The following is a 16,493-nucleotide window of genomic DNA, read 5'->3' as shown; positions in this document are numbered from 1 at the left end:
TCAAGGTACTTGAATGCTAATGCTCTAACCTGATAAATGGTCATTAGACTTGAGCTAAAATCATATACTCACCACAATACTGGATTAAAGTAACTGTCCAGTGTTTCCATATTTCTATTAAATATGACCTATAGGGTAATTAATTACAATATAAGTGAAATAGTTTTACTTCCAATTTATTTTAAGTATGTTAAAAAGCAGCTTTTCTGTGTTGGAATGACATCATCCTCTGAGGAAATACAAGCATTTTTGAAACGGTCCGTTTGAGATACAAGTTTGAGGTGGGTTTTATTTAAGTGTTTTTCGCCCTCCAATTTATGCGTTGGTCACACGAGTATAGGATGAGTCAACAATGTTTTTTGGGTATGAGTTAACAGAATATTAACTTTTACAAGTTAGATTTTCAATGGACAGTTACTTTAAGGTTAATGTTGAAAAATAGATAGGCAGTGAAATGGTCAATTCACAGAAGCTTGCGACTCCATAAGGTTCTGTTTCAACAGGCACTGTTTCAACTGGTAGGATACTGTCTGATTGCTTATCATCGAAGGTGGTGAATTAAAAAATAAAAGTTAATCTGGTTATTATACATTTATTAAAATGTATCTCCTCCAAATTCCTCCATCACTGTCACTGGGTATTTTAAAGCTCAACTCAGGTTCCTGCGTGATTGTGAAAGTCTACTTTTCATTATAGGCTGTCATGGGAAGACTTAGGTCAAAGTCTGAGTAAATTTCTAAGCAAGAGAAACATTCCGACTGATGAATTATCCTATGTCTACAAAACAATGCTTTCAATGGAACTCACATAGTCAGGTCTTGTAGTATGTTAATTAAATATACAATTTTCTTAAAAATCCATAGATATATTCTTTCTCTGTTTCCATACCATTCATGTTTCCAAAAGCCCACTTTGATATACAGTGATGCCACAGGTAAAAATGGTGATAGAATGTGCTTATGCCTGTGTGTATGTAGCTGTAACATTGCTGTGACACTCCCTCAGGTGGGGCTTCTACTCCACAGGGAAGTTAGCTCCTTGCCTCTGAAACCTGAATCACTCCCACCTGTTTGCCTCAGCACGCCCCCTCCCTCACTGTTTATAACCAACCTGCAGCCACCGAGAAGCACAGGAAGAGAACGAGAGAGTTTGTGTTTAGGAGAGAAAAACGCAGTACAGGTCACTCTCCGAGAACACAGGTAAATCAGCCAGTTTACTGACGCCCACATTCGCACGCCCAGCAACAGCCTCCATCACCCCAGTGAAGGTAAGGCCCAGACTCCCTCTCCTTTCTCTCTGAGTCTCAACGAAACCTGTTGTACCACTCCACTGTAGGGTAGACAATTGTAAGTGAGAATAACAAGGGTTGACTCATCTGGTTGTTGAAAATGCTCCATAGAGTAGTAATTTCATGTTGTGCTTTATATTCTCCTGTAGTCAGGTGCAGTAACAACATGGATTCCAACAATTCATTATTTGTTCCTCTCCTGAGACCTTGACTCAAGCCTGTAATTATTCTTCTCTACAACCAGTTTTCCATCCAACCGTTTTAGGCGAGTAAAGTAGATGTCGGATAAAACATGTCACAGGCCTAATGGCAACAGAACATTTTTCGGTAAACTTTCAAAATGTCGACAAAATAAAATACGCTAGACAAGATGAGACCTTTTTGTGTCGGTAAAATAAATTATGCGAGAAATGTAGGTGGAAACGCTTTTATAGCGCAAATATTGATATAATAACCATCATGTCGAAGTAAACTTGGGATTCACGCGATGACTTGTAGTCCCCACTACGATTTGTCGGGAAAGCATGAACTGTATTAGGTTACAGATAAAATAAATCATGATGAATTTAACACGGTGGTGATAGTGAAAGGTGCTGAGCTTGATGCGCCTTCCCAATACATATCGAGGGTCTTATTATGGTGACACGATAATCGATGCTTTGCTGCCGTTTAATTTTTTTTTTTTGTCCATGATAATCTCATACGTACGCTTTAGCACGTGCCAATACCAGCGGACACTTACTATAGAGCCCCACAATGGAGGCGTCATAATAACCATAACCATAAAAGCTAGCGGTCAAACAGGAAGATGGTTCCAATTGTTTTTCCACCATTCATTTTTCCCCATAGGGGATTTTTAGAAACACTTGTTTCATGCTGTGGTACTTTATGTAGCCTAAGGCACTTTTTTTTGTGAAAAAAACATCAGTAGAGTTGAGAATGGGATGGAAACCCATTTAACTGCAAAATATATGTTTATGTGCACTACGTTGCACGCATAGCCTTTTATCTGCAGCAAACCAATTTGATGGAAACGCATCTCTGCTAGGAAAATGTGCATAGTTTATATATACATTTTAGAATATTTGAATGAAAATCTGTCGCCAATTGGACAGAACATAGCTCATGACATCCTTTTAGATTTGTCCAGTATTTAGAGTTTTAGCACGCTCAGCTCAGACAGTCTGACAGGGTTGTCTCTGTGTGAATTACTGTGTATACTCTTCTGACAATTATTTAGATTTTCCCTTATGGAATATTTTCATGTATTACCATTAAGCCAAAACCCCATAACTCAAAGCACTACCCTAGGGCTCATGAGGAAACCCACCTTCAAAAATGTAGTCCTTCATACATTTAAAACTTTCCCATTTTGGAGTAGACTAAATGTTAGGAATTGTCATTGAACCAGATTAGGTAAACTGTTACACGGGATGACAGCTGACGGAGATGAAGCTTTGATAAATATGATGTCTATATTTTCTTTCCTCTAGTCGTTAATTGGCATGTTCGTCAACAGACATTTGTTATCTTGATCATCATTCCGGGAAATGTTTGTCACCAGGTGTGTCCCCACCGGTTTCCTTGTGGATGAATTCATTATCCTAGTCTTCATGACTGAATACCACATTACTCCTACCATGATATCAACAAAGCTATGCCACTCACTGTGTCATATTATTCAGCCGCTTAAAGAATACTTGCCTGAAATTCACCTGATCATTGTAGCTATTGATTTCGTTTTTACGTTACTCTTGTCTAAATTATGTTCTTATTTAGCTGCTTTGTGTTTATTGCATTTTAATTTTCAAAGCATGTAAAGTCCTAAGGGCCGTAACTACTGTATATTATACTCACCTTTGTCTTTGTACTGTGTGTTGATGGCTCCTGGCTGGGATGTTTTCTTAGTCATTTGCATGCGACTGTGGTTGTTAATACATCACCAGGCTAACTATGGCCACCGCCATTCCCTATGGCTTTGTGAAGGCAGAAGATGAGTGGCCACTTGCAGCAAAAAGTCTGGGAATGAAAAGGGGAAAACCAATTCAGGATATGTTGCTATGCACCCTCTGGCCCCTTCATATGATTAACCTGATGCTGATGGCTAAACATTGACACGGTGATAAACATCCTGAAGTTTAACATCCATCTCTCAGTACTTGTACTGTATGCCGATGCCATTTTACTCTCTAAGTACTCCATCTGGGACCGTATAAGATTAACACACTTATGGATACTTTAATCATAAAATCAGAAAGAAAATGACACGCATGTCAATCAGAAACTCCTTGACAGAGTTCACTGTCACACTACTGGTGCTACTGCCACAGAGTGCTATTGGTTTGTTATTGCTGTTATTAAGAGTACAGTACAAACCAGCTGTCGTTTAGTCACTTAATCACTGTTCCTATCCTATGGGGTCATATGCAGAACAGACAGTCCTAAACACACATAGTGGTAAAGGGGTCATAGAACAGAGCAGGATGAGATGATCCATAGATGGTTTAACTAGCAAAACGGGACAGGACATAAACCTGCAGTGTGTGTAATGGGCTCCTGTGTTTTAATAGGCCTCTGATTGACACTGAGGGCGAGGAAGATAAAATTCTTTACAATTTCCTTGTACAGTCTGGACAGGTGATGGACACTGTTCTCATCTGAATAGCAGACCATGTTGAACATTTTGATAGCTTTCTTGTAATTAGATGTCTTTTACATTGAACATTTTGTGGCCCCAGGTGGAGTGGTTTTCAGACATCAAGTGAATTACTGTGAATACTCTTTCTGACAATTAGGCTATGGAACTGGTCTGCCTCTTGTATAATTTTAATCTGTTTAGGGGTCAAGTTATTTGTTTAGGGGCCCATTTTAAATGAAAATACAGTGGGACATGCTGCCTTGCCATTGCCTTTGGACTTTCCTTAATTCTAAAGCAAAGGCTCACTTAACTCTCGTTGGTGTTGGGAAAGCGGACTGTATTGTACAGTAAATGACGTTAGTACACAAAAAAGCAAGGGTGCTCTTGACTGTTCAAGGACGATACGGTGATAGGGAGGATAAGTTAAGTGGCTGGTGTTTTTCCCCACTCCTTCCTTCCCACTTCTTACTGTAGATGACAAAGGGCTGGTTTTCTAGTAACAAGTCAGAGACGGCAAACAGCATCAAGGATTGTGTAGAACTGTTAATCTGTCACCTAATTAGCCAGACATAACAACTCATTGCAAATGACACGGAACAACTCTGTGCTAGAGCAGTAGAGAAACGCTTTGTCTCTGTTTGACAGAATATATATTTGCTTCCTTAGTGACTGATTGTGTCCACAAAACCATAACTGTCACCTTACAATATCATTCAATATGAGTCAAATGTTTATTCAGGAGGTGTAGAAGGGTTCCTGGTGTAAATTTGCAAGCTAAGATTGTGACCAAAACCCTCAACATACAATTTCCAAAATGTCATTGATATATAACATCATTAGAAGTACATAATGTAGCTGTTTTGTTAAGATGGTACTTCCCCATTGAATTAAAAGAACCTTTGGTCATTATGCTTCCTCCTCTAAACAGGCCTATAGACAGTAGGCTACAGACATTTTTGGTTCAGATTTAGTTCAGACTTTTGACCTCTGATCTCATCTTAATGATTCAGAAGTCTCATAGAATTTTTAACCATTTTCATCATTACCATAGATGATTATTCATAAATGTTTCCTTTCTTACCTTTTCCTCTTCTTTTCTTCCAGGCAGAAGAATTCATCAAGAATGGGTTGCTTTGGATTTCTCAAAGTCATGATGTTTGCTTTTAATGGCATCATCTTTGTAAGTCGGAGATGTTTTCATTTTTTTGAGTAAATTATTGATGATAATAGAAGAGTTCAGTTAGGCTTCACAATAATGAATCTGCAGGCAATCAGAACACTCCTTATCGCTCCTTATCACTTACCACTTCTTATCCTTATTCTGTGTCCCAGAAAAACAGTATCTAAATTGCAACGTGAGAAAGTTATGAGAACTTGAAACAAAAGGACAGACATTTGTTATGGTTTTACTACTTTTTATGACACAGACATGTCATTTTGGACCAGATACATAAGATTAGGCACAGAGTAGAATAGTGTGATGTGCTGCAAGCCAAATACAGCATGAATGCGAAGGAGCTATTAAATAAATAAAAATATATTTAATTTTACTGGAAAATACCTAATGTAGGCATAAAAAAAATAAAGATGAAAAGAGAAATGTAGAACGTATTCATACCACTTGACTTTTTCCACATTTTGTTGTTACAGCCCAAATTCAAAATGGATTAAATCAATAAAAAATCTCACCCATCTACATACAAAATACCCCATAATAACAAACTGAAAACATGTTTTTAGAATTTTTGCCAATTTATTGAAAATGAAATACAGAACTCTCATTTACATACACTACCGTTCAGAAGTTTGGGGTCACTTAAAAACGTCCTTGTTTTTGAAAGAAAAGCAAAAAAAATTTGGTCCATTAAAATAACATCAAATTGATCAGAAATACAGTGTAGACATTGTTTATGTTGTAAATGACTATTGGAGCTGGAAACGGCTGACTTTATTTGGCATATCTACATAGGCGTACAGAGGTCCATTATCAGCACCATCACTCCTGTGTTCCAATGGCACGTTGTGGTAGCTAAGTCAAGTTTATCATTTTCAAAAGGCTAACACGGAACCCAAACTGGCTGCGCGCCTGCGCCATCGTGCATACATTTATTTTGTCCCCCCACACCAAACGCAGGTTACTATATCAAAACAAACTCTGAACCAATTACATTAATTTGGGAACAGGTCAAAAAGCATTAAACATTTATGGCAATTTAACTAGCTTGCACTTGCTAGCTAATTTGTCCTATTTAGCTAGCTTGCTGTTGCTAGCTAATTTGTCCTGGGATATAAACATTGAGTTGTTATTTTACCTGAAATACACAAGGTCCTCTACTCCGACAATTAATCCACACATAAAACGGTCAACCGACTTGTTTCTAGTCATTTCTCCTCCTAGGCTTTTTCTTCTCTTGACTTTATATTGCGATTGGCAACTATCATAAATTAGGTGCATTACCGCCACTGGCCTCATTTGTCTTTCAGTCACCAACGTGGGTATAACCATTGAGGATATGGCACGTGGGTACCTGCTTCTATAAACCAATGAGGAGATGGGAGAGGCAGGACTTGCAGCGCGATCTGCGTCACAAGTAGAACTGACTTTTATTTTAGCGCTTGGCAATGCAGACGCTCGTTGGCGCGTGCGAGCAGTGTTGGTGCAATTTAATAATATATATTTCTAAATGTATTTTGCAACGCTCGCGCACATGTAGTCAGCCTGTAATTGATCATTAGAAAACCCTTTTGCAATTGTTAGCACAGCTGAAAACTGTTGTTCTGATTAAAGAAGCAATACAACTGGCCTTCATTAGACTAGTTGAGTATCTGGAGCATCAGCATTTGTGGGTCCGATTACAGGCTCAAAATGGCCAGAAACAAAGCCCTTTCTTCTTAAGCTTTTCAGTTTATTCTTGTTCTGAGAAATAAAGGCTCTTCCATGCGAGAAATTGCCAAGAAACTAAAGATCTCGTACAATGCTGTGTACTACTCCCTTCACAGAACAGGTCAAACTGGCTCTAACCAGAATAGAAAGAGGAGTAGGAGGCCCCGGTGCACAACTGAGCAAGAGGACAAGTAAATTAGAGTGTCTAGTTTGAGAAACAGATGCCTCACAAGTCCTCAACTGGCAGCTTCATTAAATAGTACCCGCAAAACACCAGTCTCAACGTCAACAGTGAAGAGGTGACTCCGGGATGCTGGCCTTCTAGGCAGAGTTCCTCTGTCCAGTGTCTGTTCTTTTGCCCATCTTAATCTTTTATTTTTAGTGGCCAGTCTGAGATGGCTTTTTCTTTGCAACTCAGCCTAGAAGACCAGCATCCCGGAGTCGCCTCTTCACTGCATCCCGTAGTGCCAGAAGACATGCGTGAACAGGGCCTCCGCAGTCTGTAGGGCCGTAGGGAGACCAGGCAAAGGGAGGAGACCACCCCTTGAGAGCCCTCTGTTGCCACGAAATAGTGGGGTTGTGACAGGCCAACCAGGGTAGGCCCAGCACCACGGGAAACGCAGGAGAATCAATAAGGAAGAGACTGATTCTCTCCTTGTGACCCTCCTGCGTAACCATGTCTAGTGGAGCGGTGGCCACCCTAATCAGCCCTGACCCTAATGGTCGACTATCTAGGGCGTGCACAGGGAAGGGCATATCCACAGGAACCAGGGGAATCCCTAAACTATGGGCAAAAGAACGGTCAATAAAATTCCCAGCTGTGCCTGAATCTACAAGCGCCTTATGCTGGGCATGCGGGGAAAACTTAGGAAATGTGATAAACACATACATGTGAGCAACGGGGCTCTGGGTGAGCCTGGTGCCGACTCACCTGGGGTGACACGATAGTGCCCTGCCTGCTGCCTCGACTTCCAGAGGAACCCCCCCAGCACCGACCAGCAGTGTGCCCTCTGCGGCCACAGACGGTGCAGGGAATGGCCCCTCCTCCGGTCGCCCTAGGTGCAGCACCTCCCAGCTCCATGGGCGTCGGAGCGGAGGTTCTGGGGGATGGAACTGACAGGCCCCGATCTGGACGTCCGCGGGCAGTCAGCAGGTTGTCCAGCCGGATGGACAGGTCAACCAGCTGGTCCAACGTCAGGGTGGTGTCTCGGCAGGCCAACTCCCGACGGACGTCCTCGCGCAGACCGCACCGGTAGTGATCGATCAGGGCCCTGTCGTTCCATCCCGTGCTGGCGGCCAGGGTCCGGAAGTCCATTACAAAATCCTGCGCGCTCCTCATCTCCTGCCTCAGGTGGAACAGTCGTTCACCCGCCGCTCGACCAATCCCGCAGGGACTGGGTGAAGGAGGAATGGATAGTGGGGTCGACGGTAGTGGGGCTGGTGGAGGTGCTGGAAATCCTCCTCCTCTCTCCCAACGATCCATCATCTGCAGCACGCGATCCATAGTGGTGCCCAGACGGTGCAATATGGTCGCATGCTGCTGGACGCGCTCTTCTACCGCCACAGGGAAGGCGTCTGCTCCTACTGACTCCATTCTTTTTGGTGAGTGATTCTGTAATGAAGTCTGTGTGTAGCTTGTGTAGAGGAGTCAGGCGCAGGACAGCAGATATGAGTAAATAAACGTAATTTACTCAAAATAGGCAAATACAATAAAGCAAGCCCACATAACGGACCGATTAACATACAACCACTCACAAAAATCCATGGGGGAACAGAGGGTTAAATAATGAACAATTAATTGGGGAAGTGAAACCAGGTGTGTAAAACAAAGACAAAACAAATGGAAAATGAAATGTGGATCGGCGATGGCTAGAAGGCCGGTGACGTCGACCGCCGAACGCCGCCCGAACAAGGAGAGGGACCGACTTCGGCGGAAGTCGTGACAGATTTGTGTTCCGTGTTAGCCTTTAAAAATGATAAACTTGACTTAGCTAACACAACGTGCCATTGCAACACAGGAGGGATGGTTGCTGATAATGGACCTCTGTACGCCTATGTAGATATGCCATTTAAAGTCAGCCGGTTCCAGCTACAATAGTCATTTACAACATTAACAATGTCTACACTGTATTTCTGATCAATTTGATGTTATTTAAATGGACAAAATGTGCTTTTCTTTCAAAACAAGGACATTTCTAAGTGACCCCAAACTTTTGAACGGTAGTGTAGGTATTCACACCCCTTTGCTATGAGACTCCAAATTGAGCCAAGGTGCATCCAATTTCCCTTGATCACCCTTGAGAGGTCGCTACAATTTGATTGGAGTCCACCTGTGGCCAATTCCATTGTTTGGACACGATGTAGGAAGAAACACACCTGTCTATATAAGGTCCCACAGTTAACAGCGTATGTCAAAGCAGAAACCTTACCATGAAGTCCAAGTTACTCTCCGAGATAGACTTGGGATGAGGCATATATTTGGGGAAGGGTATAAAACAATTTCATGAGTCTTGAAATTTTTCAAGAGCACAGTGGTCTCCATAAATATGGAACTACTCAGACTCTGCCTAGAGCTGGCCGTCCAACCAAAATGAACAACCGGGAAAGGACCTTGGTCAGGGAGGTGACCATGAACCCAATGACCACTCTGACAGAACTACAGGGTTCCTTGGCTGAGAACCTGCCAGAAGGACAAGTCTCCACAGCACTTCACCAATCTGGGCTTTATGGGAGAGTGGCAAAACAGAAGGCGCTCCTGAGAAAAAGACACATGACAGCATGCCTGTGAGATCATAAGGCAAAAGATTATGTGTGATGAGACAAAAATATAATTATTTGGCCTGAATGCAAAGTGCTATGTCTGGAGAAAGCCAGGCACAGCTCATCACCCGTCTAACACCATCCCTACTGTGAAGCATGGTGGTGGCAGCATTATGCTATGGGGATGCTTTTCAGCGGCAGGGACTGGGAGACTGTTAAGTATAGAGGGAACAAGGAATGGAGCCTAATACAGGCAAATCCTTAATGAGAACCTGCTTCAGAGTGCAAATGACCTTAGACTGGGGTGTGATTTACATTCCAACAGGACCATGACCCCAATCATACACCCAAAGCAACACTGGAATGCTTCTGAAGTCCTTGAGTGGCCCAGCCAAAGTGTTGACTCAAGGTTATGAATACTTATATACAGTAAATGGGATTTCTGTATGTAGATTAGGGGGGAAAAAATTCTTTATCTTTATTTAACTAGGCAAGTCAGTTAAGAACAAATTCTTATTTTCAATGACTGCCTAGGAACAGTGGGTTAACTGCCTTGTTCAGGGGCAGAACGACAGATTTGTACCTTGTCAGCTTGGGGATTCAATCTTGCAACCTTTCGGTTACTAGTCCAACGCTCTAACCACTAGGCTACCTGCCACCCCTTAATCAATTTTGAATTCAGGCTGTAACAAAACCAAATGCGGAATAAGTCAAGGGGGAGGAATACTTTCAGAAAGCACTGTATGTGCATGTTAGGTAAGACACAAAGGGCAGCAGTTGACGTGGTCTTCATTGAATTAATGGAAACCACCCAACAATCCTATGCTCTCTTCCCCCAGTTGGCGGGCGCTGCCATCCTGGGCGTGGGGATCTGGGTGAAGGTGGACAGCGGCTCGATCCTGGGGTTCCTCAAGGGGATAAAAGACGCTCCGGCGGAGATGAACCAGATCCTAAACGTGGGCTACCTGTTGATTGCTGTGGGGGCAGTGCTGCTGATCATAGGTTTCCTGGGCTGCTGTGGCGCCATGAAGGAGAGCAGGTGTATGCTGCTCCTGGTAGGTCACCTCAAACATGAGCTATTCAGTATATGTGCTATGTTGTCACCAATGTGATTGACACTGACTCAGTCAACAAGCTTGATTGTCAAGCTCCTCATCTCTCCTTTCAGAATTTTCTAAAGCAGAGTAGGTAGCTACACGGATAAATGCAACAATTTCAAAGATTTTACTGATTTACAGTTCATGTAAGGAAATCAGTCAATTGAAATAAATTCATTAGGCCCTAATCTATGGATTTCACATGACTGGAAATACAGATATGCATCTGTTGGTCACAGATACCTTAAAAAAAGGTGTGTTTCAGAAAATCAGTTAGTATCTGGTGTGACCACCATTTTTCTCATGCAGGGCAACAACTACTTTGCTTATTATTATAATTTTTTGTTAAATTTTATTATTATGCTATTTTTTTTACCCCATTTTTCTCCCCAATTTGAAGTTACAGTCTTGTCCCATCGCTGCAACTCCCGTACGGATTCGGGGAGAGGCAAAGGTCGAGAGTCATGAGTCCTCCGAAACACGACCCGTCTCGACACACTGCTCACTTAACCCGGAGGCCAGCCGAACTAATGTGTCGGAGGAAACACTGTACAGCTGGCGACTAAAGTCAGCATGCATGCACCCGGCCGCCACAAGGAGTTGCTAGAGCGAGATGGGACAAGGACATCCTAGCCGGCCAAACCCTCCCCTCATCCGGACGACACTGGGCCAATTGTGCGCCGCTTCATGGGTCTTCCAGTCGTGGCCGGCTGCAACACAGCCAGGGATCGAACCCGGATCTGTAGTGATGCCTCTAGCACTGCGATGCAGTGCCTTAGACTACTGCACCACTCGAGAGGCCCTTCCTTCGCATAGAGTTGATCAGGCTGTTGAATGTGGCCTGTGGAATGATGTCCCACTCCTCTTAAATGGCTGTGCGAAGTTGCTGTATATTGGCGGGAACTGGAACAAGCTGTCGTACATGTCAATCCAGAGCATCCCAAACATGCTTAATGGGTGACATGTCTGGTGAGTATGCAAGCCATGGAAGAACTGGGACATTTTCAGCTTCCAGGAATTTTGTACAGATCCTTGCGACATGGGGCCGTGCATTATCACGCTAAACATTAGGTGATGGCGGCAGATGAATGGCACAACAATGGGCCTCAGAATCTCATCATGGTATCTTTATGCATTCAAATTTCCAGCGATAAAATGCTATTGTGTTTGTTGTCTGTAGCTTATGCCCGCCCATACCATAACCCCACCGCCACCACTCTGTTCGCAACGTTGACATCCAGCAAACCGCTCGTCCACATGACGCCATCTGCCCGGTACAGTTGAAACTGGGATTCATCTGTGAAGAGCATACTTCTCCAGCATGCCAGTGGCCATTAAAGAGGAGCATTTGCCCACTGAAGTTGGTTATGACGCCAAGCTGCAGTCATGTCAAGACCCTGGTGAGGACAACGAGCATGCAGATGTGATTCCCTGAGACAGTTTTTACAGAAATTCTTTGGTTGTGCAAACCCACAGTTTCATCAGCTGTCCGGGTGGCTGGTCTTAGACAATCCCGCAGGTGAAGAAGCCAGATGTGGAGGTCCTGGGCTGGCGTGGTTACACGTGGTCTGCGGTTGTGAGGCCGTTTGGACGTACTGCCAAATCCTCTAAAACATTGGAGGCGGCTTATGGTAGAGAAATTAACATTACATTCTCTGGCAACAGCTCTGGTGGACATTCCTGCAGTTAGCATGCCAATTGCACGTTCCCTCAACTTGAGACATCTGTGGCATTGTGTTGTGTGACAGCTGCAAATTTTACAGTGGCTTTTTATTGTCCACAGCACAAGGTGCACCTGTGTAATGATCATGCTGTTTAATCAACTTCTTGATATGCCACATCTGTCAGGTGGAAGGATTATCTTGGCAAAGGAGAAATGCTTACTAACAGGGATGTAAATGAATTTTTGCACAAAATGTGAGAGCAATAAGCTTTGTGCACATGGAACATTTCTGGGATATTTTTATTTCAGCTCATGAAACATAGGACCAACACTTTACATGTTGTGTTTATATTTTTGTTCAGTATATATGAAATGTGTGTAAATGCACTGTAAACAGTTTTCTCAGTCCAACCACTCAATCTCTCTTTCGTATGGTCTCCTTTTTCTAGTTCTTTGTGATTGTGTTGGTGGTGTTCATTGCAGAGGTGGCTGGAGCAGTGGTTATCCTGGTGTTTAAACCCTTGGTAAGCGTACATAGAGCCCATTCACTCTCCTCATATTGCTAAAGGGGGTTAAAGACTGTCTGTGGAGAATTTGATGAAAAGACTACACTCTTAGAAGAAAAGGTGCTATCTAGAATCTAAAAGGATTCTTCGGCTGTCCCCATAGGAGAACCCTTTGAAGAACCCCTTTTGGTTCCAGGTAGAACTCTTTTGGGTTCCATAAGAACCCTTTCCACAGAGGGTGCTACATAGAACCCAAAAGGGTTCTACCTGAAATTCTACCTGGAACCAAAAAGAGTTCTCCTATGGGGACAGCCGAAGAACCCTTTTGGAACCCTTTTTTCTAAGAGTGTGTGATTTGTGTTGTCTTTCAGGCAGGTGAGTTGATTGAGAAACTGGGCACTAAAGTGGTTCAGAACATTAAGAAGGACTATGGACAAAATCCAGACGTCACCGCTCTCTGGAATGCTACTATGGATACGGTACTTTACAATATCCTGCCGGCCTGTTTTAATACCTTGGAAATAACATATTAGGCCTACAAAATGTCTCAAGTTACATTATGTCATTTTTATGTGCTTGTGTATTAGAAAGCTTATTCAGTTTTGTCAACAGAATTGTTCTAATATGAACTTTCTCCATGTCCACTCTAGCTAAAGTGCTGTGGATTCTACAACTATACAGACTTCACTGGCTCTCCATTTCAAATACGCACCGATCTCTATCCTCAACAGTGCTGCCACGGTGCTGTTTTCAGCTCTTGTAATGATACAAGTGCTGTATGTTAAGTTCATGTTTTAAGTATCCCTATATTTCTGTTATTACGGTGATATCACTCTGTTATTAGTACGCCTGCGCAGTAGTCTCACTGTTGATGGAACTGGCCTGAGTATAAGGGTGACGATGTACGGTGAAGTAAATGTTGTTAAACTGGAACCTACAGTGAGGGGGGAAAAAAGTATTTGATCCCCTGCTGATTTTGTACGTTTGCCCACTGACAAAGAAATGATCAGTCCATCATTTTAATGGTAGGTTTATTTGAACAGTGAGAGACAGAATAACAACAAAAAAATCCAGAAAGATGCATGTCAAAGTTATAAATTGATTTGCATTTTAATGAGGGAAATAAGTATTTGACCCCTCTCAATCAGAAAGATTTCCGGCTCCCAGGTGTCTTTTATACAGGTAACGAGCTGAGATTAGGAGCACACTCTTAAAGGGAGTGCTCCTAATCTCAGCTTGTTACCTGTATAAAAGACACCTGTCCACTGAAGCAATCAATCAATCAGATTCCAAACTCTCCACCATGGCCAAGATCAAAGAGCTCTCCAAGGATGTCAGGGACAAGATTGTAGACCTACACAAGGCTGGAATGGGCTACAAGACCATCGCCAAGCAGCTTGGTGAGAAGGTGACAACAGTTGGTGCGATTATTCGCAAATGGAAGAAACACAAAAGAACTGTCAACCTCCCTCGGACTGGGGCTCCATGCAAGATCTCACCTCGTGGAGTTGCAATGATCATGAGAACGGTGAGGAATCAGCCGAGAACTACACGGGAGGATCTTGTCAATGATCTCAAGGCAGCTGGGACCATAGTCACCAAGAAAACAATTGGTAACACACTACGCCGTGAAGGACTGAAATCCTGCAGCGCTCGCAAGGTCCCCCTGCTCAAGAAAGCACATATACATGCCCGTCTGAAGTTTGCCAATGAACATCTGAATGATTCAGAGGACAACTGGGTGAAAGTGTTGTGGTCAGATGAGACCAAAATGGAGCTCTTTGGCATCAACTCAACTCGCCGTGTTTGGAGGAGGAGAAATGCTGCCTATGACCCCAAGAACATCATCCCCACCGTCAAACATGGAGGTGGAAACATAATGCTTTGGGGGTGTTTTTCTGCTAAGGGGACAGGACAACTTCACCACATCAAAGGGACGATGGACGGGGCCATGTACTGTCAAATCTTGGGTGAGAACCTCCTTCCCTCAGCCAGGGCATTGAAAATGGGTCGTGGATGGGTATTCCAGCATGACAATGACCCAAAATACACGGCCAAGGCAACAAAAGGAGTGGCTCAAGAAGAAGCACATTAAGGTCCTGGAGTGGCCTAGCCAGTCTCCAGACCTTAATCCCATAGAAAATCTGTGGAGGGAGGTGAAGGTTCGAGTTGCCAAACATCAGCCTCGAAACATTAATGACTTGGAGAAGATCTGCAAAGAGGAGTGGGACAAAATCCCTCCTGAGATGTGTGCAAACCTGGTGGCCAACTACAAGAAACGTCTGACCTCTGATTGCCAACAAGGGTTTTGCCACCAAGTACTAAGTAATGTTTTGCAGAGGGGTCAAATACTTATTTCCCTCATTAAAATGCAAATAATTGTAACATTTTTGACATATGTTTTTCTGGATTTTTTTTTGTTATTCTGTCTCTCACTGTTCAAATAAACCTACCATTAAAATGATAGACTGATCATTTCTTTGTCAGTGGGCAAACGTACAAAATCAGCAGGGGATCAAATACTTTTTCCCTCACTGTAGTCGTTGTGTCATTTTGAGTTAACACTAGTCAGTGCGGGTCCAAACTTGGTACGAGTTCTGAACTCATCACCTCAAGTTAATCACACTACATCCATACTCAAACTCCTCAATCGAAGGCCCATTTGAGAATGTAACACACTTTACAGTTGAACACCCAGTGGCCTCACCTGTCTAAATAACTGTATTACATTTGTGTGTCCCCACAGACAATCACTGGCTGCTTCCCAAAGTTTAAGCAACTGATTGATGAAAACACTATTGTCATTGTGGCAGTGGCATTGGGAATCGCTGCCCTTGAGGTACTGTTGACTCCTTCCCTCTGTCTATTTCAAGGTCACAATCTCATTGTTTTGAAATACCACAAATGTAAATGTAGATGCAAATTCAACAAAAATAATGTGATGTGTTCAATTTCGTACAGCAGGCTTTGTTTAAAAGTTTAGCATAACCAAAGCATTTATTTACTGTTCCTGTTTCTCTAGATATTGGCGATGGTTGTCTCCATGACTTTGTACTGCATAATAGGCTCAAAGAGTGACTGAAAACCAGTGGAGGAGGGAGGGCCATAGTCATCTGCCTGGATGGCATCTCTGGACACTCCTTAGGACAACTACCAGGATGGATGCATAACAATCTCTGAAATCACCAAGGCTGAAGAGAAATCTAAGGAAGCTTTGTGATAAGGAGAAGCGCCCCACCACTGAGCCAGTTTAAATTAAATCCTGTACAAGATTATTGGATATGGGAAAATGTCTATTTGTATTGAAATCTTTTATTGTATTGTATACATATTTCACCTGAAAATGATGCTGTCTTACATTTAGATTGACGCAATGTATTGCGTCCTATCTCCATTCCACTCTGCACACTATCAAGATTTATATTATAATAACATTATCAATTCACTGTCAGGACATATGTGCCACTTTTTATAATTTTATTAATTGATTTTCTACAGATGCTACATGCGTTGGAGAATGAATAAAAAGGTTGCAACTTGCATCGCTCTGAAAATAAGTTTAACTGATTTATTGCATTGTAACTATTGTATAACGGCAATGTTTTTAAAGTAAGTTTGTTTAACTCACGTTTTGGTATCAAAGGCACACACATCTTT

General features: G+C 42.7%; 1 protein-coding gene across 1 annotated transcript; it reads left to right on the top strand.

The window, feature by feature from the left end:
- The first annotated feature begins 1,056 nt into the window (after positions 1-1,056).
- LOC106601366 (tetraspanin-1) lies at positions 1,057-16,393 on the top strand. The gene is made up of 8 exons (XM_014193543.2): positions 1,057-1,267; positions 5,031-5,106; positions 10,410-10,625; positions 12,780-12,854; positions 13,208-13,315; positions 13,487-13,612; positions 15,583-15,675; positions 15,859-16,393. The coding sequence occupies exons 2-8, from the start codon at positions 5,050-5,052 to the stop codon at positions 15,916-15,918; spliced, it is 735 nt and encodes a 244-aa protein (XP_014049018.1). The 5' UTR covers positions 1,057-1,267; positions 5,031-5,049; the 3' UTR covers positions 15,919-16,393.
- The last annotated feature ends 100 nt before the right edge of the window (positions 16,394-16,493 follow it).

This window comes from Salmo salar, chromosome ssa03 (genome assembly GCF_905237065.1).
Source record: "Salmo salar chromosome ssa03, Ssal_v3.1, whole genome shotgun sequence".
In the NCBI taxonomy this organism is placed as follows: Eukaryota; Metazoa; Chordata; class Actinopteri; order Salmoniformes; family Salmonidae; genus Salmo; species Salmo salar.
The sequence above is the reverse complement of the archived record's forward strand: the minus strand, read 5'-3'. Positions and strand labels throughout refer to the sequence as shown.

Bases quoted from the DNA above. Each gene is read 5' to 3' on its own strand.
- LOC106601366 (XM_014193543.2), top strand. From the start codon at position 5,050: ATGGGTTGCTTTGGATTTCTCAAAGTCATGATGTTTGCTTTTAATGGC. The intron at 10,626-12,779 runs GTAGGTCACCTC...TCCTTTTTCTAG, and splicing joins GCAGGTGTATGCTGCTCCTG to TTCTTTGTGATTGTGTTGGT. The intron at 12,855-13,207 runs GTAAGCGTACAT...GTTGTCTTTCAG, and splicing joins TCCTGGTGTTTAAACCCTTG to GCAGGTGAGTTGATTGAGAA.